General features: G+C 42.3%; 2 protein-coding genes across 3 annotated transcripts; one reads left to right on the top strand and one right to left on the bottom strand.

Moving 5' to 3' along the window:
• Nucleotides 1-35: 35 nt before the first annotated feature.
• On the bottom strand, nt 36-22,507 carry wnt10b (wingless-type MMTV integration site family, member 10b). Of its 2 annotated transcripts, XM_067592228.1 has the most exons (7): nt 22,360-22,507; nt 20,469-20,610; nt 19,275-19,332; nt 17,193-17,295; nt 4,551-4,813; nt 3,966-4,417; nt 36-3,834 (listed from the first exon to the last, which is right to left on the bottom strand). In XM_067592228.1, exons 4-7 carry the CDS (start codon nt 17,264-17,266, stop codon nt 3,334-3,336), a joined length of 1,290 nt encoding a protein of 429 aa, XP_067448329.1. In that variant the 5' UTR covers nt 17,267-17,295; nt 19,275-19,332; nt 20,469-20,610; nt 22,360-22,507; the 3' UTR covers nt 36-3,333. The 2 variants fall into 2 exon arrangements, with proteins under 2 accessions (XP_067448329.1, XP_067448330.1); XM_067592229.1 differs by lacking the exons at nt 17,193-17,295; nt 19,275-19,332; nt 20,469-20,610; nt 22,360-22,507 and adding an exon at nt 5,483-6,261.
• Nucleotides 8,708-14,499, top strand: wnt1 (wingless-type MMTV integration site family, member 1). The gene is made up of 4 exons (XM_067592227.1): nt 8,708-9,040; nt 11,223-11,476; nt 11,658-11,923; nt 12,033-14,499. The coding sequence occupies exons 1-4, from the start codon at nt 8,940-8,942 to the stop codon at nt 12,522-12,524; spliced, it is 1,113 nt and encodes a 370-aa protein (XP_067448328.1). The 5' UTR covers nt 8,708-8,939; the 3' UTR covers nt 12,525-14,499.
• Nucleotides 22,508-26,163: the final 3,656 nt, after the last annotated feature.

The following is a 26,163-nucleotide window of genomic DNA, read 5'->3' as shown; positions in this document are numbered from 1 at the left end:
CTGCTTTGACTTTCACTTTGCTTGCCTGAAATTGCAGGCTGTGTCCAGCTTTTAATAACACGATTATACACACGATATCCTTTCTGACAAATAGGCATTAAATGTTATTTGTGTGCACTTACAGCAGGGAACCAACAGCTAAACCAATATAAAATGTAACAGAGAGTCTGCAGGCAAACATGCTTGAATAATTAACACAGGAATCGTCTTAATGAATAAGTAAATGGCTGACTGTAATAGGATGCCAAGTGATACTTCCTGGCAGCAGCCTTCTGTGTGTCACACATAATGAGCTGACAGGAGGCAACAAAACATAGAATGAATCAATATTATAGCAGCTTACTAAGCCTGATTTTGTTAGGATATAAAGTATTTCAATGAGTGACATTACATGTAATGTGGTTTTACAGGTGAAAAAACATACAGTTCAACTTTTGACATGCCCGAGACCAGCCCCACATCCATAGGTTAAGAACCAGTGAATCCAATTTGTCTCCTTCTTCCTCTCTGTTGCGTGTCAGTCAGCGGTCCGGTGATAGATGTGTTTATCAATTCAGTGGTGAAGGCAGAGGAATAAAGAGGGGAGCAGATGTTTGCAGCTGCAGACCAGATTATGGGGTGGAGTGGATTGTGAGGGAGCCTGCAGAGTTTGTGTGAGCGGAGAGTTTCGAGAGGGTTACAGGGGCTCGGGTGGTGGCAGGAGAGGTGGGGTGGGGAGTTATGACTTAAAGGAGCCTTTCCTCTGAAGTGTCTGCCAGCGTACACCCCAGCAAACACAATCACAAGTCTCGTTGGTTCTGCTAGCTGAACTAATGAGGGCCTGCGCGTTGAGGGCAGGGGCTTTGATGTTCTGGGTAGCTGGCTCCTTGTGTTTTCTCTCCCGCTCTCCTTCTCTGCCTGTCCCACATCAAAAATGAAAGGGGAGTTGAGAAGCAGATGTTTTGAGGCATGTATTTATACAGAGTACACTTTATTCACCCCCTTCTCCATACCCCATGTGTCCTTTGCTTCTGCATTTGCGCTGTACAAGCAAGGATCTATCTCCCTATCTTTGTATCCAACTAAACACACTAAATCGCCTTACTTTATACATATAATCATGATGTCAATCAAAGTGGGTAACTTTTATCTCTCCTTACTTCCTCTCTCGGCCTGCCTCTCTTTAATTTCAGCCCAGTCTGGTTGTCATTACTCGGGGGGCAGTCGATGTGTTGCTATGCATGTGTCTATGTCTGCAGCAATGAGGGGGAGAATGGGAAAAAGCGCAGAGAGGGAGAGAAAGCAATCCCAGGCTGTCCACCAACCTCTGTCTCACACATGGGAGAAACAGTGACAGGAAATTCCCTTTCGCAGCAGCTCCAGGGTGAAATGATAAAGGAATGAAGAAATGCAAACCAGAAATCCAGTCCCTTATCATTCCATACCAGTCACTGTCTCCCTTTTATTCCCTCACTAAATACCAAACAGACAGAAGAGTCGATTCAGCCACTAGCACTGCCATTCCTTGAGAGTCAAAGGATATTTACCTAAGTTCATACAAACAAGACTTAATTGGCATTAAATCCTATGGCACAGGAGGTTTTCCCAGCAGACTGGATATGGAGACAGTTTGGATCATCTAAGATATCTAGGAATGCTGCCATCGTAAATCCAGTCAGGTGTTGACATTAGCGTTTTTGCTAAATCTGCGGTGCAACTAGAAAGAGGGTGCAAATCACTCGGGTCACCAGGAGTTCTGTGCACACCAGCATGCATGTTTTTCATTGTGCATCGGTATGTCTGCATGTAAGTGTCTTTATACATGAATGCATGTGTGTGTTATTGTTTGTGTAGTCTGTCTCCCAGGTAACAAGGACACAGCGTCCCAGCAGCACGTGGTACAGCGAGTCCCTTCTTTGGCTATGAACTCTGGACAGATGATCCCCTCAGATGCTCGCACAGCAAAGACTGGTATAATCACCCCCACTCTCTGCTCTCTTGATGCTTCTCTCCAGTAATAAAAGTCATACTTTAAGGAAACAATATCCTGCAGCCATAAAAAGTCCTTCTCTCAGCATGAAGTGGCCATAAAAAAAGGCTCTCACCTCCCAAATCTGTAGCGCACAGAGCGTACCCCCCATTTACACAGCAACAGACACAGACACACTCAAACATACACACACGCTTCAGCATCAGTTCAAGACTAAAGCAGGTCCATCTCTCACTTTGACATGTACTACATGTGGGAAGAATCTAAGGCGTACTCAGACTGATGAAATGGACAAAAGCAAGTACAGAATAACAAGAGCTCAGTCGTGATTTCATAGGAAAGGGACACACATCACATCACAGTTATATCAAAGGGAAGCATATTTCTGTCATATTGATATGAATTCATGAAAAACATGATCACTAGCGACCACTCTAATGAAGAGATTACTATTGTTACAATGGTATAAATAAATCTGAATGATTAGTTGTTCCGTATAAAGAATTTTAAAGACTTAATTTGTCTCCAAAACTGATGTCGTATCAACTTTCCCAAGTATACAAGCTTTGATAAGCTTATAAAAGTCCTGTGTCCATGTGTTTTCTGTCTTGTTGCTTCTGTGAGAAAGCTTTTGAAAAACTACTGTCCTCTGTCTTGTTTTGTCATTTATCGTAAAACCCTGTGTAGACTGATTTTGAGACTGACTAAAAAGTTTCATTGCTCTGTCTATGTGTCTTGTCTGAGTCACAGGTGCAAAATATTCAAATATTATGTGTAAACATCTTGGAGATCATTAGAAGAGCCCAGTAACATGTAAGATAAATTGCAATGAGACTGTGATGTCAAACAGCATTGGTTCAACACCTTGAGCCACTCACCCGGCACGAGACTGTCATTAACTACAACCAAAAAGGCAGGCTCCAACACAATAATAATATTAATAAAAATAGATTTACAAATATACATGTACACATTAAAATACATAGCTACTATACAATAAGTCAGCATGTAGACATTTACATAGAAATGTTTTTCTGTTGTTGCTTGTCTTTGTTTTGTGGGATAGAAAAGATGGGGTATAGGCCGTTTTCATGGCTGAGAGGGCAACGTCTAAACAGACCATGGCAAGACAAATGATATGAGTCACCTCTTCAATCTCTGACTTGGCATTTTGAGAATAACAGCGGCTACAAAGAGAAAATAGATCCCAGATGATGGAAAGGAAAGGGGGGGTAAACAGATTCTCTGGGAGAGTTACACAAAGAGCAAAACAAATGCTTGAACAACAGGAGTGGGCGAAGGGACAGGCTCGCCATCTTGAGTCCTGGATGGGTAAAGGCAGCTGGGACTGGAGGAAATGGGAACTACTTGCACACATTGACCCACTCTGTGACACGACACTCCTCGCACAGCACGTAGCAGCACCAGTGAAATCTGCAATTGCAGCGTTCGCTGCGTGTCTGTTTCAGTATATTGTGTCCACGGCCGCAGCACAGCGAGCCGCAGCTGTCTGTGCTGTAGCTGGTTTTGTTGCAGATGCGTCCCTGCGTACCCGGAGAGTCGACAGACATGTCACGCTCACAAAAGTCAGGAGACTTCTCAAAGTACACCAGCTCTCTAGACATGCTTCGACGACGACCTCCGTTGAGTCCTCCTGTGCTCCCACTGGCGCCGTTTCCAGTTCGGGGGTTGAAAACCCCATTGTTCTTGTTCTGGGAGTTGACAAAGATGGCTGACAGGAACTTTTCCTTTAGTAGTGAACCCACATGCCGGAACTCTGGTGACACATGCCAGCAGGTCTTAAACTGACAGCTCCCTGATGTGCCATGACATTTGCACTTCCTCTTCATGTTATCAGCCACTATCTGTGTGGAAAAAGGTAAATAATGTAAACAAATCAGAAATTCAGTGATAACCTTTGATGGCGATGAATGCCATTGAAGAGCCAGACTGCTCTCTGAAGAACATTAAGAACACAATGGAACTCATTATTCACCTGTCGTCCCATCCGGTTATTATGTATCCTCATGCGAGCGTGGATGTCTCTTGGAGACCCTCGGGAGTCAAGCCAGTCCCTGGAGAAACGGTCCCCAAAACGGACGTCATGACTGCAGCCTCCCCACTCCCAGGTCTCCTGCATGGAGCTCAGCTCATCTGGTAAAGGCTTGAGGAGGGCAGAGGGGTGGGTGGAGTGCAGGTTAGCGGGCAGGTCACCATGGTGACCGTTCAGCTCCGAGGGTAATGACCGTGTCATACCGATTCCTACCCCACCCTTCTGCAGGGTCTGCAGCTGCAGCTGTGTGAGTTTCAGCCGGATCTTGTCATCGTCCTGGCGACGCTTGGCCTCACAGCCACACCCCCGCAGCTTGCCCATGCTGCAGGCCGAGGCCACAGAGTGAGCCACACCCGCTGCCAGCAAGGCCAGAGAGAAGGCACTCTCGCGAAAACCTGGGAGCAGAAGATGCACACTCAGAGTTGGGAAATGACAAACAGTGTAGCTCTAAACATGTCCTGCCCATACCTTCCTCCCATAAACCCCAGGTCACATTTAGACTATCATTAGCTTGCCTCCGACTCTCACCCCTGTTGAGGATGGTGCTGTGGTGGGGCAGCTTGCCGAGGCCCTCCAGTGAGGAGCAGTTCCAGCGCTGGTCGCGGAGCTGGTGCTGGCATTCGTGGATGGCCACCTGGATGCCCTGCAGAGCAGAGGCTGTCACGTCGGGGCTCCGCACACACATCCGCATCTGACGCTTACTGAGGCCTGCCAGCCTCAGGCACACCGAGTTAGGGGTTAGCACTGGATCTCCTGCCATCTTCAGGCTGAGGATATCATTGCACAGCACCCTGCAGAGAAAGAGAGAGAGAGGGAGAGAGACAGAGAGAGAGGCAGAGAGAGAGAGAAAGGGGGGGGGGGGGGGGGGTCCAGGGGGGTGCAGGGGTCATTAGAGCTGGTCAGGAGTTCATTAGTCAAATCTACAGCAATATGTGGCAGTTGTGAGATGTTTCGAATAGTTAAGAAAATCTGAAAAATACAAAAAAGGAAAGATTCAAGAAGGATATAATATTAAATCTAACTCTACTTCAAGGGATTTACTGAACAGACCTTGCAAATAAAATGTGTTAATCAATTGCACAAGTATTGACTAGTCTCCCCACTGCTTAAAGCAGAGAAAAATATAACTGAACTGGTCATCCAGCTGAGAGGTCCTAAAAGCAGAGAGTAAATTGCCAAACACCATCAAAAACAGTGGGATTCATATTGAATTCGTTATGTAAAACAAGTTCAGACTCGTTAAAGGCAAAAAAAAAAGGATAAAATTTGATTTCAGTGTTTCAGTATTACACAAAATCAACATGAGAAACCAGAGGCAGATGTTTCACTTTTTCACTGAATATGCAAAAAATATTTGTTTAAATCTATACACCCAGCAACTTCCCACAACTCTTGCGGAATCCCATGTAGCCGAAACCGCATGTAACATCAACTCTCCTGGCGCTCTCAAGTGCACTTACGTTAATGCAGGTGACATAAGTGCTGCTGCCAAAATCAGGAATTGGTCCCAACGGAGTTTGTTTGATAGCTCCATTTTGTTAAGCGTCTTTCGCGACGTGACATTAAAACACTGGTAATGAAGTCCCGTGTTCAATAAGAATTGAAGAAGAGTGGAGTATTATCGATGCACCGCCAAACGACCGAAGAGTGAAGACGGAGAACAGAGGAGCTCGGGGGCGAGAGTAAACGGGAGGGGGAGAGAAAGAGGGGAGGGGAGGAGATGCCTCTACAGGCGACTGTTTGCAAAATATTGGCCAATATGAAAGTTGGATCACCAGTTGATCGTTTTATTATTTGAGAATATGATCATTCGTCCAAGCGTAAAACGACGTCTTCAAATTTTTACGCACAGGCACTGCTTTCCCAGCCCTGCGCACAACTGCCCCAAGTTATAGCAGGCAATCTAAAATACTGGACACTATAAACATATTTAATGGGATGTAAAAATATGAACGTACTTATTCTTTATTTTTTTTGGTAGTGGGTCGGCAGATGCTCATCAGGCATGGCCCATTTTTTTTAGAGAGAGAGAGGAAGAACAAAGAAACACTCAGTAAAATGAAATATGGAGAAGATTTTGTTCATGAAGGGGTGAGTTAGTTTAAATGATGGATGGGGGGAGGGGAGAGCTGCTGGTTCCACTGTACGACAGGGAGGCAGCAGCAGGCAGGCGGCTCCGCTAACAGACCCTCCAACAATACTGTTTTTAGTCATGTGGTCCCCCCCCCCCTTCCTCCCACCTCCATCAGAGCGGCTGTTCTTCATTGTTGTGTTTGAAACAACTTCACTTTGTCACTGCAAAGTCTTTATTTCAGAGTATAACATTATATGCATAAATTACAGGAGTGACAGGTTGGATTTCTGTGATTATTTATCACAGTATGGCATTATGGCACAATGACACTTATGGATTAATTAAAATGGATATGTGATGCGTTATAGAAAACAGGGCCTTCGCTACTTTTAAACATATTTTATGCATATTGAAGACTACCAAACAGCATCTCAATTATCTATTCACATTCATGTCCCATGCTTGATAATGACTAGGCCTACGAAACCAGACGCACAGGCCTTCTGTGAGGACTCGGTTAGGGTGATGTGGCAGCTCGGCATCACATCAATCAACCATATTGATTCAAATTACGCATATCAAACGCTGCTACCGAATCAACAGGTCAATCACACAGTTAGTGAGGCTGCTAATTATCTCACAAATTAAAAAAACGTTTTCTCGACCAGACTTAAACAGTAACAGACGCTGCTGTTGGAAACGAGAATGTGCATGTGGGTTACTTTCATAAAATTAAGTTAAAACCCCCCTCGAACACGGTTCGCATAGTGACACCAATTCATCTAATCTCCTTCCATTCCCTAAGCTGCAGCAATGAAAAGTGCATTAGCATTCTGCCTTGGCGTGTATATCTAAGTGGCTTAAAAAGTGATTTGAAGTTGATTTGTATATAAAAGGCCCCCTTTATCCGGATTGAAGCTCTAATCTGCTCGGTGTCGCATGACTGCTCCAGGAAACCCGTTTGAGCACCTTCATATAAGGCTGGAGTATAAACGTAGGATGGCTGTCATTAAAGCCTTTTTTTTTTTTTTTTTTTTTTTTTTTTTACAAAAGCCCACTTCCTTTTACTGTCATCCCAAGGAAAGAGTGAGGGAGAGGCAGCGAGAGGGGGAGAGAGAGAGAGAGAGATTATTCAAGTTACAACCGCGGCAGTGACTAATGTGGAACATGCAAATTAGCAGATAAATGTCACATAATGAAACATTCACTCATGAACCAACATGGAGAAGTTTGGGGACATTTAAGCCTGATCTAGTCTGGGGTTAGATGGAGATGCCGCAAAGTGGCTCAAACTGTGATTACACTGGGCTACATGTGCGTCGAGGGAGGTCTGCAGGCCAGATGTTTGGAATGGTTTTTATTCCTATACTCGTCCCCCTCTTTTCCTGGTTCATCATACATCAAACTTCTGATTGGTGACCGCATTTCATCTCTCCCGCGCTCGAAAAAATATTTAAACAGCCCAGCAGGCAGTGTGAGTTATATGACAACCAAGAGCTTATTATTACTTTTTTCTACGTGCAAGTTTCGTTGTGCGTGCGCGCGCGCGTACTTGGGCTATAATAAATAGGTGATAATAGTTTTGTTTCTTGGCCTAATATGAATATATAAAAATACCCTCCTCAAATGCACGTTTGTGAAAAATCCTATTAAAGATTAAATAGATGTACTTGTGAAAGGATTATAGTAAAAAGGAAACCGAATGTACAGAAATGTCCTAGTGCACATTTTGAGAGCGCATTTGGAGAAAGGAGGAGGAGATGCGGTTAGGGAGTAGGCTAATCCAACCACAGGGTAAAAAGGGCAGTTTTAGATGGCTCATATTCCGCTGTAACTGTATTGCACCGTGACACCAGCTTTGAGCAGCGGCGGAGCACCAAACCGGACGCACCCACAGCATCTGTACCAACACATCACTGCTCCAGGGCACTTCTCTTCTCTCTGCAAGACTGGATGTGGAAACAAGCGCACGGCCACTGGGAAAAAATACTCTGAGCTGCACACGTTTACAGGGAAATAGATTCTGTGATGACCGTGAGATTCCGCAAGTAATATGCGCAACACTGTGGATTGCCCTATTTTTTTTTCCTCTCCCTTTCTCCTTTCTGCCCAGTTGTGTTTCCTTATTCATTGTGCGCCCTATGAAGAGCATTAACTATCCCTCCCTCCAATCCTATTGAAAAGGCTCCGAAAAAAACAGAGGGAGATGAGAGCAGCAAATCCCTTTTTTATTCCCCTCGTAGCGCTCAATAAGAGAAGAATGTGTTGCCTATCAGTCACCGAGGGGATCAAGTCTTCGGGACTGTCCCACGCGTTCAATGCGCCGTGCAGAGCATCACTGAGAGAGACAGAGTGAAGAGGACTGCAGCAGCAGTAGCATCCTGCCTGGACACTTCACATCATTTAGCAACCTGTCTCCACTCAAGATCCATTTAAGTCAATTAGGGCTGCCTGCTTCTCTCACCTTTCAAGTCCTCGCACTGGACTGCGGCGTAGTGAGTATATATATATACCTATATATATACATACACCTTGCACCGTGGTGATTTTGATCATAATTCAACAGAACATAAAGTATGATCACAAATCATGTTTTGTAAGAGAGCGCGATGTAGGGAAACAAGCAATGCCAGACTTGTGTTTATTTATTTCTTGTTTTTAGACTGATTGTTTATTTTGAGGCAATTTTTCATTGTTATAATTTGCAACAATTTAAGAATTACAATCAGAGATATTTGGATCTAGGCTATAACTTTGAGTAAAATCCCTGGCAAAATAATCAAAGCTGAAATTTGACATTTTCCTCCCCACATTTTTTTTTTTTTTTTTGAACCGAAGACACGATGAGGAGTCTGGCGCTGCTGTTAGGGGTGAAAGCCGCTTGCATCCTACTGGTGTCTTCGCTCTCGGGCACAGGGGCCGTCAACAACAGCGGCCGGTGGTGGTGAGTAGTTAACATCAGATAACTACAGTATGTGATGATGCTTTCATTCAGGAAAAAAAAACAACAACTCTCTTTTAACGCCGGTTTGAGCGGGGAAGACCTTGTCGCGCTACCGTGCGAATAGTGTTTTATTGGGCTACCACATTTCAAGCTGCATGCTCGAAATAATGTGTTAGTTTTGGCACCGGTTACAACTTCTGTTCAGCCTTTGAAAAAAAGAGCAACCACATGATATTAAAGCTTGAGGGATTTTAGTTGTCGTTTCCAAATTGCTCCACGTGAGCTCAGCTATAAACTAGGTTATTTCACTTTTTTTAAAAAAAATATTGTCCTTTGACTGAAAATATCTAGGCCTACAACAAATGATCTATTTAATAACAACCGAATTATATTTATTATAATTACAGTTTTGCTTTTTATCTGCAGTAGATTAACTCTCTCTCTCTCTCTCTCTCTCTCTCTCTCTCTCTCTCTCTCTCCCTCTCTCTCTCTCTCTTTCTGCCTCCCTGTCATTTGGACAGTGTGGTTTGAACACGAGACAAAAATTTTCAGTCCAATGTGGGATAAATTAAATATGGATTTATTTCTCGGCTGAAAGGAATCCCATACGAGGTCGTGTTAATCTAATACTGTACATTCCTCTCTCTCTATACAGGAACCTAAAACTGAAACTGCCAACTGCACAATATTTTGTTATAGAACACACAAATAAAATTGGATCTGGGTAGTTTTGCATCATATTGTGTTGCTTGTTTAAAATCCTATAAACTGTGGGTTGGGTTTGTTGAGGTAATGATTTAACGAAAGATTTTTGCGGTGTCATTAGATGGTCAGCATTTGCGCACAACGTCAGTGCGTTTTCAAATATTTAGAATGTCAGCTGAAATCCAAGAGAGCAACAAGAAATAAGGAATAAAAACTCCGCGGAGTTTTTTTGGAATGAAGAAAACATCCAAATAGACGAGAATATTATTAATGTTCCCAGGCCTCACCACACTTCAGTCTGGGTCAGTCCTCTTAACAGGCCGAGACTCGTCCGTTATCCGGATAGTAATGCTGAGCAGGAGACACAGCCATTACACTACACATGAATCAAAAAATGTTGACACGAACATCTCACAGAAATTGCCAGCAGATAAAGTGGAAAATTATACATCATGTGCACTGAAACGCTTAAACAAGTAATGTTCTGAAATCTGACCACCAAAATCACTGCTGTTTTGTGATTCAATATTTGTGTGTGTCAAACTGAAGAAGCACAGGTGCCATGTTTGGACACAGATATGAACATGATACTTTAAAAACCCCCTAATAACAAAATATTTCCTGGTATTATGTGGTATGCACATTGAGTTATTAATATCATAGAAAAGTTATCAGAGCAGCATTCTTTTTTTTGTTACTCATGACATATAATATACTGAATATAATAATTTAAATATTTGGCAGAAAGCACTTTGCCTAATGTGTGAACAGGGAGGCCTACTGTAATTTTCTTGATAGGTGAGATTAGACTTCAATGATCTCTAAGGATGAGGTCAGTCTGATGTCTAGACAGTGCATGATAATCACTTCTTTTCAGCTTTTGGTTGTTAATGTGGGACAGCAAAAAGAAAATGAGTAAATTCTGTTATTTTGTATAGTATAGTATGGCATTACATAGCATTATAGCATTACCCTTTTATATTTTAGCAATATATGTATATATATAGTATATAGTATAGTAGTACATAGTATAGTACAACAGTATGACTGTGTCGTGTAGTACAACAAACATGCAATTATGTGAATGAAGGATTATGTTTGGTATTCCACTTAGCCTTTGCATCTCACTGTATTTATTCTGATGAGAGCAATACAGATACTGAACATTTTGCAACGTATCTGGTTCAGGTCCAAGTGATTTATAAAGAGGTAAAAATAATAATACAGGTTTATGCTATTTGCCAAGCCTGAAACCTGCTTTTTAGCTCAGAGACTTACAGTCTCCTCGTGGTCTTGGATCAGCATGTGTCACTGTTTATTATTATAGTACATAATGAAAACTGTAATTTTAAAGGCACAACTCTTATGACGTGCCAAGACACATCAGTTTAAGAGTTCAGAAGGTCACAGAAGGAGTTACAAGCATAAAACTGCCAGCTCCTTGACTCTGATTTCCCTTGTCTTTGTATTGTGCCAGGGGTATTGTCAATGTGGCCTCCTCATCCAACCTCCTCACCAATTCCAAGAATGTGCAGTTGGTCCTGGACCCAAGCCTGGCTCTACTGAGTCGTCGCCAGCGCCGGCTGATTCGGCAGAATCCTGGCATCTTGCATGCCATTGCCGCTGGGCTGCACACTGCCATAAAGGAGTGCAAGTGGCAGTTCCGCAACCGTCGCTGGAACTGCCCGACCACCCACAGCCCAGCAATATTTGGCAAAATTGTCAATCGTGGTGAGCCTCTCTTGTCTTTCTCATCAGGCAATATTTGGGCAATTTTGGCCAGGATGTAATGGAATCTCTTGTACAGGCTTTTTTCTCTAAATTTTTTTTCAAATTTGGGGGAGGGGGGGCAAATTCAAGTCTAAAAGGCTGGGTCAGGTCCTAATGGGAAGTGTTGATGTTGTTTCTTCAGGTTGCCGAGAGACAGCATTTGTATTTGCCATTACCAGCGCAGGGGTGACCCATGCTGTGGCTCGCTCCTGTTCAGAAGGGGCCATTGAGTCATGCACATGCGATTACCGCCGTAGAGGTCCTGGAGGGCCAGACTGGCACTGGGGGGGCTGCAGTGACAATGTGGACTTTGGCCGGATGTTCAGCCGTGAGTTTGTGGACTCAAGCGAGAGGGGCAGAGATCTGCGCTACCTCACCAACCTACACAATAATGAAGCCGGCAGAATGGTAAGGATTTGATACTGAAATGTGCTGGTTCTGTGTTTTTGTCAGAATTTAGACATTCTTCAAATGTATTTGTGATTTCATCAGTAGCATTTGGTCTTCCTCTCTGCAGACTGTGTCATCAGAGATGCGTCAGGAGTGCAAGTGCCATGGCATGTCAGGCTCCTGCACCGTGCGTACCTGTTGGATGCGCCTACCTAGCTTCCGCACAGTCGGAGACTTCTTAAAGGACCGCTTTGATGGTGCATCCAGAGTTGTTTATGCCAACAAAGGCAGTAACCGAGCTTCTCACCGAGCTGACCCCCGCCATCTGGAACCTGAAAACCCAGCCCACAAACCACCGTCTGCCATGGACCTGGTCTATTTTGAGAAATCACCAAACTTCTGCTCCTACAATGGAAAAACCGGCACTTTGGGAACTTCTGGAAGAACATGTAACAGCTCTTCTCCAGGCCTGGACGGATGTGAGCTGCTCTGCTGTGGACGTGGGTTTAAGACTCGGACCGAGAGCGTGACCGAACGGTGCCACTGCACATTCCACTGGTGCTGTCACGTCATCTGTCTGAACTGCACCAGTACACGAACTTTACACCAGTGTCTATGATGATCGGTGGACAACTGTGTGAATATAGGCATACGTGAGGAGCAAAGGAGAACTTCTTAGGAAACAGGTAGATGGCTGAGAAAGCCACAAGCAAACAGGTGGTTTGAGATATTAGATAGGAGCTAGAAAAGCTTCAAGGCGGGTAAACGGATACAGGGAACTTTCTCACACAAAAATTCAATCAGTGTTTCTGAAAGTAGGAGATGGAGAAAAGCACAAATATATGAACAGGGTATAGAGGGAGTGTATGTGCTTACTCCTTGCTTTTGATGCTTACCAGTATTAAGAGGGTATTTAAACACTAAAACCATCCATGTAGAATGGATATCATCCACATTCCTCAAGTGTTTACACTGTGGATAAACAGAAATTGAAATAAAGGGACAAAATGATGTGGTGGCGAATCGATTGCTGTAAGCAGGTACTACTAGAACCTTCCTCTCCCCCAGTGAGGGCAGAAACTGGACACAATGTTTCACAGATGTTTCTGTGGCCAGAGAGCCACAAACATGTCCTCTCATAAACTGGTGAAGACCTCTAACAACAGGGAAGTTATTTAAAAAAAAAAATCTGTGTTTTGTTTTCTTTTACTGAACTTTGGCTTCTCTCACATGAAACTGTGTGAAGTTTATCTCCTGGGATGGGCTGTTCCTAACTTGTGTACTTGGGCCCTGGGTGCAGCCCAACCACTTATAATTTCCTCACCACATTTGCCCTTTTTATTTAGATTTCTCTGGAGTTGAATACACCTCAACCCTGCCTGACTTACCGCAAGATGGTCCTGATGTTACACGACTGGGACCAGTACCCGCCAAGGAAAACAGAAACTGACTGATCAAATCTTACTGAGGCAAAGTGATTTGAATGTATTATCAATACACTGAATATCATGGCATGACAAGATGTAGTTTGGCAAATCTGAGGAGTCAACATTAAATAAATAAATGAAATGTGACCTGCAGAAACTCAGCATGCTCCTAAAATGAAAACCAATGCCATTCTGAGATGCACAATGCAAAAAAAGAAACAAAATTCCTGTTAATACATGTTTGTAGTGTTAAACTGGTCCAAGTTTAAAGTAGGCAAATGGTGTATCACTTCAAGCTAGGCTGTAAAAAGTAGTTAAGTCTCAGATAAACATTTTATTTAGAAGAATACAGCCTCTGCAGAAGAAATCATACTGTATATCAGCTAAGAGAACCAAAATGCTGTAAATATTAAAATATATGAATATATTTATTATGATGTCATTTGTAAGTTTGCTGAATGATTTATGCACCTGTCAGTGGCTGGAGAATATGCTATCATTAGTGTGGAGTCGGGGGATGTTTTGATTTGATGTCTTTTCTACTTTGGTGTAATGTAGCTGACACAAAACCAACTCTTAGAAACAGAACATTATCACTTCTTTGCTTGTTTCCTGTAAAAAAAAACACTTGTGTTTGGTCATGCACTGAATATTTAGCATTTTTTATGAGTGTAAATACAAAATATTTATTTCTGAGGATTTTTTTATACTGTTATAGAGAGATGTAAGAGAAGACTTTTTTTTTTTTTTTTAGAGAATCAAAAGATTTAGGTGCCAGTTGGTTTTGTATTGTATGATAGAACAATAAAGTCTATATTTTCAATTAAGTTGCCCTCCTGAATGTGTCCAAAGATGCTATTATGTCTGTTGTAGTTTCTGTGTTTGAGATAGTTTTGACAACCAACCAAGTGAACATATAAGCCTGTCCCTGGGTGTCCTTTGCTTAATCCTATTACCACCACCAAAGCAGCCTCTTTCTCCAGCTCACAAAACATCCCTGCATCTGTGCTCTCAACCACAGGGATGGCCCCTACTTATCCAGCCACATACCTTATTTTATACAGTGTAGGGTTTTACCACATTGACTGTTTTGCTACCTTTGCTTAATGTCGGAAAGAAATAAAGAAATAATATGAAAAATAATGAAAACCCAGAGTCTCCCCCGAACCCTGGCAACCTGACTGACCACAGGAGTTTGGAAAGCTTTGCACTTTCTGCTTAGCCTACCACAGCGCAGGAGCAGCCAGGGTCACCCAGATAGACCACAGCAGAGGCACAGTAAGGCCACCAGCACACACCCAAAAATCCAAAGGTCCCAATAACAGAGCAACAAAGGTGTAGCTGTGAGGAGTGGGGAAAAAGTAAGTAAATAGAGAGTTTAAATCTCTAGACCTGGAGGGATTAAGAGGATACAAAGAACAAATACTACAATTTAGGAGGGCATATGAGGTAGATGTTCTACCAAAACAGAAAGATGAGAGCTTGAAAATTAATATTGATCATAGAATAATACATCTGATCACTACAAAATTGTCTCATATCCCTGGATTACAGGGATAAAAGGGGTGAACACACTTAAAAACAGGATTTAGTTTACAGTATAATCTGACAAAAATAGAGAAAAAAAGTCAGGGTTAGGAGAGTTGGAAAGCTCACAAATGTGAAACTGATACAAAGGTGACCTGAGGCAGAAATGATCTGCTATCATGGATACACAGAAAGAAACAAAAGAAAGAGAGAAAGTGGCTGACAGATTTTAAAAAAGAAGAGGGAAAGCAGGGTTCAAATCCCAGGCGTGAGAGTGAGTTGGTAGCGAAAGTGAGTGGAGGGGGTGCTGCCTGTGGGAGTGCTGAGGAGTCAGTGATAATTAGCTCAATTAGTGACAAAGGCAGTGTAATAAATACCGACTTAGTGTCTGGGTCCCTGCTGGCCTCTCCCTGCGCAGCCTGCGATGTGGCCCTGGCCTGATGGACAATTCATTAAACTGACAAAATACCCCACCGTCCAGGCGTGACGCAGCGAGTTAGCCCCCTACAGGCCCAGCTCATTGTTCTAATTGTCTGGGCTGGAGTCACTTTGTGGCCGCCTCCTCCTTCACCCACCCCGCCTTCACACTCTGCCTTCAGAAAACCCATGGAGTTAATGCCCCTACCTTACTCTGTAAGTAGGTGATCGGCAGGTTGGGAAAAAAAAAAGCAGTAAGAGTTCCTTGGGGTGGGGCGGCTGGTGGGGGAGGCAGTGGGATTAGCGAATGGAGGTTGCCTGGGAGTGCTGGGAGCAGCACCGATCGGAATGTAGGAGAGATGAGTCCAGAAGCTCGGATGCGGGACAAAGCGAGAGTTAATAAGGAAAGATTGAAGGGGCTGGCGACAATGGGCCGCCACCCGAGTCGAGATGAAATTGCTTCCGAGGATTATTGGGAGAGGGTGTGAGCGTTGTAGGCTTTTTGTGTGAGTGTGTGTTTGGTTGGGCATTTGTGTGTTTGTGCTTCAGTGTGTGTGCAAGGGGCAGGGGGAGCGCTGGATTGATGGCTGCCCCTCTGGTTGGGGAGCAGGGGACCAGGGGAGGCTAACCGGCTGTTCCCACAGTCTGTTCTGCTGCAGCCACCTTTGACACACGGGGCTGCCAGGCGGCGAGCAGGCAGCCATGGTGAGAAGGGCACAAACAAAAACAACAGCTCCACTACACAAAAGTCACTGTCTCTGGAAGGGCAGTGGAGAAGGGCAGGCTGGAGGTGAGGGTGTGAGGAGGGAAAAAAAAGGAGGGAGAACAGGAAAGAGTGACAGAGAGGATACAAAAAGAGAAATTGAAATGGCACAAAATTGTAAGGGTTAGTCCTATATTTGGTTTGAATTCTGTCCTGAACGCTGATGACTGCCAATATCTATATATGGTCCTTAACGTCAGAAGCAACAAAACAACGGTAAAAGATCAAAATATTCAAAACTGTTTTGCCAAATCATTTGACCTGAAAGTGTCAGTGTCACTCTTTTTTAAAAAATAAAGGTGTTCATGATTTAAGCTTGAGCGAAGAAACTGTTTCTACTTGCCCTAATTTTGCTCCTCACAATAAGCAATCATGTCAATCACCATTTTTTTTTTCTTTTTACGGAGAAGATGATACAGCATAATGAAGGCACAGCAGCTTCATATTAAAATTCCTGCTAAATTGTGGAAAAAATGTTTGCCCGTTGGGTGGAGTGGGCTCTAATTTGAAGGGCGTATGATAAAGAATTTAGAATTGGGTTTGGGTCACCGCACTGAATGATAGGCTGCTCACAGCGGTTGTGATGGACAATGTGGCGTGGCTTGGACCTGGCGCACGATGCTGATTCGATTTCCGTGCTGCCCCAGCATTTCATTGTGATCCTAGCAGTCGATTATGGGCCAAGTTCCAATTAATTAGGCTATTGTTATGTCAAGAACACCCTTACACTGCTCATGTAATAATCAAAAGCATTTGTTTGCTGCCATTAAGTGACCACAGGGCTATTATGTAATAAGATGAGCATTTACAGCCTCATCACATACTGTACATACTACACAAATAATTATAATTAACTCAACCTAACCTAAAGTTACAGAAAACTACCGAGTAAATTAATAGTGATCATTCCATGTGGGTCACATTTACTTAAATTCAATTCTAGGTTTTCTAGGAAACAATGAAAAGAGTGTGCCTATGTGTACATATGTGTGTGAGTCAAGCCAGTGTGTGTGTGTTTGTGTGTTTGTGTGTGTGTTTGTGTGTGTGTGTGTGTGTGTGTGTTTGTGTGTGTGTGTGTGTGTGGGTGTGTGGGTGTGTGGATGGCAGCTGGGAGGCAGACACGGTCCAGGAGAATCGTCCCCTAGCAACTGACCTTTTCGGCAGATGGCAGTTCCAGGGTAACAGCCACCCAGCATCACAATGGCCGTGGCCTCCTAACATCTCCATCACTTCATCATCTACCGGCCTGCCACAACCTATCACACAGGAGAGAGAGAGAGAGAAAAGGTTACATTCATCCCAGCGCATGAGCGCATGAATATACGCACTCAAGTGTCCTCTCCTTTTTTTATCCTCTTGCTTCAAGTCCAAAAACATTCCACACACATCAGTTTGGGTCTGTGTTCGACTGCTCCCATGTTTTCCTGGGGTATGCGAGCAGGGCAGTCGAAGGGATGAGAGGAGGATAGATTTAGGAGAGGCACAGCAGGCACTCACTGCGGTCCGAAAACCTCCAGACACTCTCAAACCACAGTTTTCCGTTGTTGGGTTTTCTGCACATAGTGAATCAGGGTGGGAATGCGGACAGACCACTCGACCACGGTGAGCAATCAGTATGATGTCTGTGGTCAGGCTCTGTGACCCTGTGGAGCGAGATGGAGAGCGAGTCCTGCACTTAAGGTGGGAGGGATATAACTTTGCGGTGTTTGTGTGTGTATGCGTGTGTGTGCTCGTGATATGCAAGCACTCTAACGCACACAAGTGTGAGTGAATCTGCATGGTGTGATTATATATTTTGAGTTATCAACATGCTCACTGTCTGCACATATACAGCTCTTGATTGTCTTGACTTGATGGCCGCTTGGCCTATTTTTTGTCCATTACAAACTCTGAACGGTCAACTTTAGGTACCATTTGCCAAAAGATTTGCAATGCACAGGCAACAGTTTGGTGACAGTCCCCAACTCCCCAATCACACATCTGTGAATGGTTAGCAACGACAAACAGATAAAGTGACACGTCAAAATTGGTTCCACTGGGATTAAGTGTTTTAGGTGGAAAACTGTGCGTCAGAGTGTGACTTTAAACCGCTGTATATTCTAGGGGATATCATATGCTTGCAGACACTGTAAGTCCTCCTGTAAACAGAGCTGTAATGACAGGGAAAGACTTTGGAGCTAGGACAGCGACAGTGGAATATGTTTACAGACATCTGACAATGTATGGGTACAGCACAGCAATATTTCAACCCTGAGATCCACATGAAATATGAGCACAAACTGTGGTGGAACCCATGTGACACAGCCTGTGCATCATTTCACCTGTCAGCGGGGATGAAGCTTGCATTTATTCAAATCAATCACACCAGTCAGTGGTAAATTGCAGCAATATGTGTCTGGCTATATCGAATGTTAATACATCTCGTCATCCAAATGCATCTTTGTGAAACGAACACTGATTTGAGTGTGTGAGGTTTTTGTATAGTACTATATATTGCTTACTTGTCTAGATGTGACATCAGCAAATCATAATCACAGTATCTTCACCATTAAATTGCATTCTTATCGTTTTACTTGCAGTTGGACTATCTTGACATACCACAACATGCCATCATTGAGTCAATAAACAGCACTGAGAAATTTCTGAAGGCATGGGGTCATTATCTCTAATCTGGTAAAGGCTGTTGCTGGAAACAAAAGGAGAAATGCTCAGTTTTTGGTTTTAATTACAAGCTGTGTTTTACAGCGACAGTGGGCGAGGGCTCAGCACTGACACAGCAGTAGAGGAATGTTTATTTGCTGCAGTTTAGGAGCTGAGTGGCTTGCAGGAACTATGACACATTCCTGTGTCACTGGCTCTCCCGCTTGCAGACACACTATTGCGTTCACACACTGGCGCCCCATGTGTTGGTTCACAGCTGCACAGACATACACAACTATTTCCTCTTAACTTGTCCTGCACACATCCACTAAATGTGGCACCTCTGGAATCTGTAAGCATACCCAAATTGTATGCTCATTCATGGCGACTTAGTGTGACATGACTTACTAGGTCTAATACTTCCCTTGTGTGTCACAGTGTGTGTGTGGCAGTTGTACAACTGTGACTTGAAGATGAATTATTCATGCCTTACTTTTCAGCATTATGGGGATCCCTGCCCACAAAGTGTGCAAATGTGCATGTGTGTGTGTGTGTGTATACGTGCTTGCATGTGTGTGTGGCTGGCTGCACACACCTCTCCATCTTTCCCTCTGCAGTCCTATCCATTATCCCCGGCATCTGGCAGCCAAAGCCTGTAAAGAAGACATTTCTCTTGGCAACAGTTTTTTAAAGGCAGTGACACAGGGGACAGCCAACCACAGGAGCCACACATCTTCCAATCTACATGCATACTGAGAACTGCTTGCATAACAGAACCGCCCCAGTCTCCTTTTCTCGTTCTCTCTCAAAACACACACATTTTGCTTTGTGTCCCACTCACACTTACACACACACACACACACACACACACACACACACACACACCAACGATACTGCTCCCACCCGCTCTTGTCTCTCTGCAATATACTCACCCAAGCTTTGAGGGCTAATCGCTTCCAGAGCCAGAGCAATCCTACAAACTCTGCCAGAAGCCTTTCAATACATTTTGCACTCTAAGAAGTTCAATCTGGCCCTTAAATGAATATTGTGTGAGTGTAATACATGGGCGGGTGGAGATACATTGCATCGATTTTATGTACAAATGTGTTTAATTTTGTTACTTTAAATGATGCGTGTTGATGACATAGCCATTGTCCAAAGTGCAAAGTTAAATCATGAAAATTGCTCAGTAAATGTCATCATTTGGGATGCTACAGCTTTCAACAAATGCTCAAAGGGCACTGATCCCTAAGCATTGCCTTGCAGAGGAGAATGTAGAAAGTTTAATTGCAACCTGAGTGCACCTGAATATGTCCTTGGTTGACACTCAGCTCCTGAAAAATAAACACATTCTTTGTATAATTGAAATGGCCCAATAGGAGCATTAATTAATACCACGTGCATATTGAAGCCCATCAAGAGAACAGCTGCAGTGAGCAGCTTCTCTAAACAGCAAGCATGTGGAGAGGCATCTTTGTTTTGCTTGGCTGTTACTTATGAAGTTTTTTGGCATCTAGATCATCTAGAAGACGACTGGGTGTGTTAGCTTGATAGAATAATTGTTTTGATTTTGATAGGCTACCAGCTGCACATTTGTTTAGCAGCCATAAAGTTTCCATCATAACTCCACTGGGAGGATGGTCTGATAACAGCTTGTTTCAATTTTTGCAAGATAGACAAGACAAGATGGCTAACGAAGAACTGTGAGTGGTGGGCAGATGTAAGTCAGGAGGACTGTGCATTGTTTTTACATATATGAATCCAGGTATAAATGTATGCTAGTGCTCACCTGTATTTTCTCTGCATTTGCCCAAAGATTTCTTTAGAGTGTCTCTTGCCTTGTTAAAAGTGGGCTTGTGTCCCTAGATATCCTTCCTTCCTCGTCTTCATTCTCAACGTTTCACAACAGCTGGTCTTTCTCCCCTGAGACTCTGGAGAAGGGATGATAATGATCAGAGATGTTAATTCCACTTGTTTTTGACCTTTCTTACTGTTTAAGAGCTAGTTCTGAGGAAATGGTGCACACAAACACACTTCAGTCAGCTCTGCTGGATTTTTAAATCAAGACTTTCTTAAGACAGTAGTGCAAATGAGCCACTATACCTTTCCACACAAAAGTTGCAGTCAACTCTTTCAAAACTGAGAATTTCAAGTTTTAATGCCAGATATTAGCAAATGTGATTACTAAACACATTCTGTTGGCCTGCACTTCGCTCCCAATGTTTTAAATCACTTCACATGTGGAGTGTGAGAAAATAAAGCAAGACTTACAATAACTATACGCTAAACACATATGTGGCCTTGTGTGTCGGTCTTTATGTGTTTCATTACTGTACCATAAAACCAACATAAAGTGTCTTAGTAAAGTGTTGGGCCACCACGTGCCGCCAGAACAGCTTCAATGCGCCTTGGCATTGAATCTACAAGTCTCTGAACTCTTCTGGAGGGATGAACACCATTCTTACAAAAGATATTCCCTCGTTTTGGTGTTTTGATGATGGTTGGCAACTCCCATCAGGATAGAAATGTTTCATCATAGGATAAAGGTGATCATTCAGAACAACTTTGTATTAATTCGCAGTGACCCTTCCCTCTAAGGGGACAAGTGGATCCAAACCATGCCAGCAAAATGCCTTCCACAGCATAACAGAGCCACCGGGGTCAAACATTCAGGCCTGCACCGTTCTCTTGGTGTACGCCACACATGCACTCATCCACTTGTCGAGAATATGGTGAAGGATGACTCATCTGACCATATCACTTTTTTCCACATCTCTGTAGACTAGTGCCTATGGTTTTTGCACCACTGAACTCTGAAATGTGTATTCATCTTTGTAATGAGGGGTTTATGCACTGCAACCCTACTATAATATCCCTCTCTATGTAATTGTCGACAGACTGCTCTTGCTGACACAGTCTGATCACGTCCTGCATTGACATTCTCAGTCACCTGAGGAAGAGTTGGTCTTCTGTTTTTCCTTTTATATCACACTAATGCACAAGTGTGAAGGTCAACAAATGTGTGCTTTCAACCACAGTTTCCAACCGTCTTTCCCATAGATTTAAATGCAGATGTCACTTTAGTCACTGTCCCCATTGAAACACAAGCTACTTGAGCAGTCTTTGTGACTGAAGCTCCTGCCATTCATGCTCCAACAATGAACCCTCTTTCAAAGTCATAGATCTTTTCCTCTTACCACCTTGACACAAAATCACAATCAACTGGGCCTGCTCAGCATTTTTATACATGCCACAGAGCATGATTGGATGCTAATTGCTTAATTGTACCATGCAGCGCACCTGTGTGGAAGCGTCTGCATTCTTTATGTTTCTCCACCTATTTATTCGGGTTTTTCCTTTAATTTGTCACCCGTCTGTACATCCACACTGATATATTGCATAGTGCTGCCTTAAGACAGCGTTGAGGGCACTGTGACACTATTCACCTTACAAACAGTGTCAGTGCCTACAGGAGTAGCGCTGACTTGGAAATTGTACACTGCTGCCATCTAGTGGAATAAGATTCAAATCACAAGGGGAACTCCATCGATTTCACACATCAAAGTCTGTTTATGGGTCTTAAGAAGTACTAATGCATGTGTGAAAAAGTTGTCTAAAGCCTCTCGTGTCTTCAGTTTTCTTCTGTTTGAAAATGAGGAGTAGAAGAGAAGTGAAGTTACCAGAACTCTGTAGCCCGCTCCTCATTTCTGCGGCTATATGCTCGAGGCTATCCATCCACGAGCCCATCACAACCGAATCAATCCGTACAGTGCAGTACAATAGCGTGAGGCGAGTCGAGTTGCATTGTGGGTAATGTAGGCGCCAGGTTTGACAAGGTAGAAGACTGCCTAAAAAGAAGATATTCTTATCTTTTTTTGTTAACTGAACGTGGTGGATGTGTTATAAAAGTGCAGAGCTAATCTTTGGAGAAATGAAATCTTATTTAAACACACAAAGTGTGTATTGGATTAACTACTAAGCCAATATGTTTTCAATTAATTTAATGGCGTAAAAGTATATATAACTTACCTTTCTAATCATATATACAGTTTAAACCAGACCAGAGCGGGTCTATATGGCGTGGAACTGCTCCTGTAAATATAAGCTTATTAAAATACAGTCACTTATTCGACCACGTTTGGAAGTTTATTGTGCGGCTGTTATGATCCCGTCTTCATACCAGGTGATGGCGGTAATGCACTTTCTCTGTTTGCCAACCACAATAAAGCAGAAAAAATGGAGGAAAAGGATAGAACAAGTAAGTACCTCAACATATTCTTATACTTAGATGGCCTGGTTTGACGGTCTTAGTCGTGCAGTCAGTGTTATTGGTATAACAGCTAACATAGTGACGATATCGGGTGATTAATTGACTGAGGCCAGGGAGTTGCAACCCAGCACTATGAAAGATGGATCATAGGCCAGACTAGTCAAATGAAACTGAGCTTTTCCTGTGTTGTGGATGTGGACTATGTCCTCAAGAGAAACACCTGACCACAGTGCGTCTTCAGTGGATAACACAGACAGATATTCTGTAGATTAGAACAAGGTTAGCTTCTTTTACTCATGACTGATCATCTGTAATTGATCTGTAATTGATCAGAAATGAAGATCAAAACTAAACTTCTTAACTTTCACAAGTTAAGTTTAGAGATAGAATGACCATTTTGCTTTTATTTTGCAAGTTTAGCTCATTAAATAGAAATCATACACAGTTTTTACACTGCTGGCACATATTTTTCCTCCAGACAATATCATTGATTTCTAGATTTTTAATATGCACCTTTCAGGCACCCATCTGGTCACAGCTGTATATTATAAAAGTAATTTTGCTGAGAAGTACATTTTACTATTAATCCATACATTTTTTTTTTGATCATTTGATTGATCGACTACGCTATAAAATATCAGAAAATAGTGAGGCTCATTACAATTTACAAAAGATGCCCAAGATGACATCTTCAGACTGCTTGTTTTGTGTGACCAGCAGTCAGAAAACCAAAGATATTAAATTTACAATGACGTATAACATTTGACAAGAGCAAACTGGGAAAGTTTGACATGACAAACTGATTATCGAAATTATTGATGATTAAATTTCTGTTGTCTAATTGACTAATCGTTAAAGCTCTACTTTAATTTGCTTGATAGGTAATCTATCACAGGTAATGTCCTCTAATCAGAGTAATTGTCACTATGTGGTATTTTATTGTTGCTGAGTTTCTGCGTAGTTGTATTCAAGTGTAGGGGGAAATTCTGTAATCCCAAATGTGAATATGCTATTTTAATACAAGCAACCTGAATTTTTTGCATCATCCTTTTACTCATGTCCAGGATTTCTTGTTTTCCTGCTGGGTTAGATTTCCAACAACATGGCTTTGGAATGCTGTTTGGCAACCAACTTGAATTCTCAGATGTCTGAGCTTCCCACTAGCACTTGAGTGCACCGGACGGAAGGCTTTTCAAAGCAGTCTTTGCTTTCAACTGCAGTGTCAAACAACATGAAGGCAGCTGTGACAAAGAATAAACATGATTTATAGTTCACTGTGATGGACAACCTAGATCAAGCAAGTGTTGAGTATCCGAGGGTTGATTTTCATGCCATACAGAAATAAATTGAAAGTGGCTACAGTGAAAATAGTAGGGGGAAAAAGTTATGCTTTTAAAACAGTCAACTGTTATGTATTAATGATGTATAGTAAATTGAGTGAATCATGCAAAAACTAACAAATTAGAGAATCAATCAGAGGAGCATGCCTTCTGAACGCTTCCTGTTGAACACAGGTGGTAGGCAATTCTCTGTAACTGTAAATTCACATCTAACACTCAGCATATTCACACAGAGATTGCGAGCAGATTATTTCCTCAGAATTGTAAAAGCTGCACATACCAGAAGTGTGCACGCTTCTCAAGTTGTGCCAAATCCTCAAATTAGCTGCAACCATTAAAATGCTGTGTCTTGTATGCATTTCATTGTTTCACAGTAGACTGCTTTCATCCTATCAAAATGGTAAAGAAGACATTTGTAACAAGAACAGTTTTTACAGGCAGTGACAGACAGTCAGAAAAACAGACAGACAGAGTGCGTTGGGTGGGGATGTCAGTGTGGTATTTCCGTGAGCTGTTCACATCAAATGCTGCACGTGAAAGAAAATCATAAGTAGTGATGTTTGCACTAAGAAGTAGTGTTTAACTGCACATGTAGTCAATGATTAGAGAACACTTTTAAAAAAAAATAATGAACTTGTACTGACAGATTTTGCTTTTAGGACAAATGATGTCTTTATTCACTGTGGTTAATTAGATCAGTCACTATTAAATTACAATAATTAATTTCTGAAAATGAAACTATGTATTAGTGACCCATTTTAAAGATTTATGGACTGAGAGCCATGGCCATGGGAGGGAAGTCGGAAGGTATTGAGAGAGACAGACTTGCTGGTTAAGGTCTTCTTATAGGATTTTTACAAATTGAATAATATAGAATAACACCAGCCTTATCCTTTAAAAAACGCAGCTGTAACAAATGTCAGAATTGCAAGTAATGGATCTGATAAACCACTAAAACAGCTGTCTACCATCTTCAGAAGAAGCACAAACAATAACATCACCTCTGATGCTCGACACACCATTAAGGACCCATTATCTATTCAAAACTTAATTTAACTTCAATAAATTAAGTCTTCCGCACTGATTATTTAGTTTATAAATTACACATACAGTGATTGTGACGCATTTTGTGATTGTTGTCCACTACAGGATTGACTTTATTCGTATATTTTTTGAATTGCACCTATATTCTAGATGTAGAAGCAGCCAAAAGCTGAGTTCCCACCGCAGAAGATACAAAAGGTTAAAACTAACCTGGCCCTGACACATCAAGCTTTTTCAAATACGCCAAAAGGTCATGCGAACATGAGGCAAAGTTTCAGGTAACCCCCTTTCATAGTGAAGACTTATGTTTCTCTGAGGAAATTCGCTGCTTTTCTCTTGAAGTCTTAACATGCCTTATGAAAGGCAAAAAAAGTTAAGTTACTGTTTATAAAAATTTAAAATGAAATCATTTAATTCTTTTTTAAACAGAGTCGTAGAGTGTACTGTGTTTTCTGTGAGACTAAATTAGGACGTTGGAATAATTTTTAAAAAAATCAACATTTCTTATCTTACTAATTTAAACTCTGAAAATTTGAACATAAGGCTGAATGAGAAGGTTACTTATGGTTGGCTCTGGTCTCTAGTTCATCAAGAGTCAAGTTAAAAGAAAGACTTCCATTATATCCACTGGACATACACTGGAGTCTGTCTTTATAGATACTGGAAAAGACAGAATGTAGTTCCTATAATCTACAATACAGATAAATGAATTTCTCTGAAATTCTCTCTGAATTAATCAGTTTTTGCCAGTTTAAACAGAATTACTATAATTTTGAATAAGTAATTTAATGATCAAGTAATGATCAAAACTTGTGGCAGTGTGCCGAAGA

Source organism: Thunnus thynnus, chromosome 6 (assembly GCF_963924715.1).
Source record: "Thunnus thynnus chromosome 6, fThuThy2.1, whole genome shotgun sequence".
Lineage (NCBI taxonomy): Eukaryota > Metazoa > Chordata > Actinopteri > Scombriformes > Scombridae > Thunnus > Thunnus thynnus.
Note: the sequence above shows the minus strand (reverse complement) of the source record. Positions and strands in the feature narration are given on the sequence as shown.

Bases quoted from the DNA above. Each gene is read 5' to 3' on its own strand.
- wnt1 (XM_067592227.1), top strand. From the start codon at position 8,940: ATGAGGAGTCTGGCGCTGCTGTTAGGGGTGAAAGCCGCTTGCATCCTA. The intron at 9,041-11,222 runs GTGAGTAGTTAA...GTATTGTGCCAG, and splicing joins AACAACAGCGGCCGGTGGTG to GGGTATTGTCAATGTGGCCT. The intron at 11,477-11,657 runs GTGAGCCTCTCT...TTGTTTCTTCAG, and splicing joins TGGCAAAATTGTCAATCGTG to GTTGCCGAGAGACAGCATTT.
- wnt10b (XM_067592228.1), bottom strand. From the start codon at position 17,266: ATGGAGATGTTAGGAGGCCACGGCCATTGTGATGCTGGGTGGCTGTTA. The intron at 4,814-17,192 runs GTCAGTTGCTAG...CTTTCTCTGCAG, and splicing joins AACTGCCATCTGCCGAAAAG to GGTGCTGTGCAATGATATCC. The intron at 3,835-3,965 runs GTGAATAATGAG...TTTTCCACACAG, and splicing joins ATAACCGGATGGGACGACAG to ATAGTGGCTGATAACATGAA.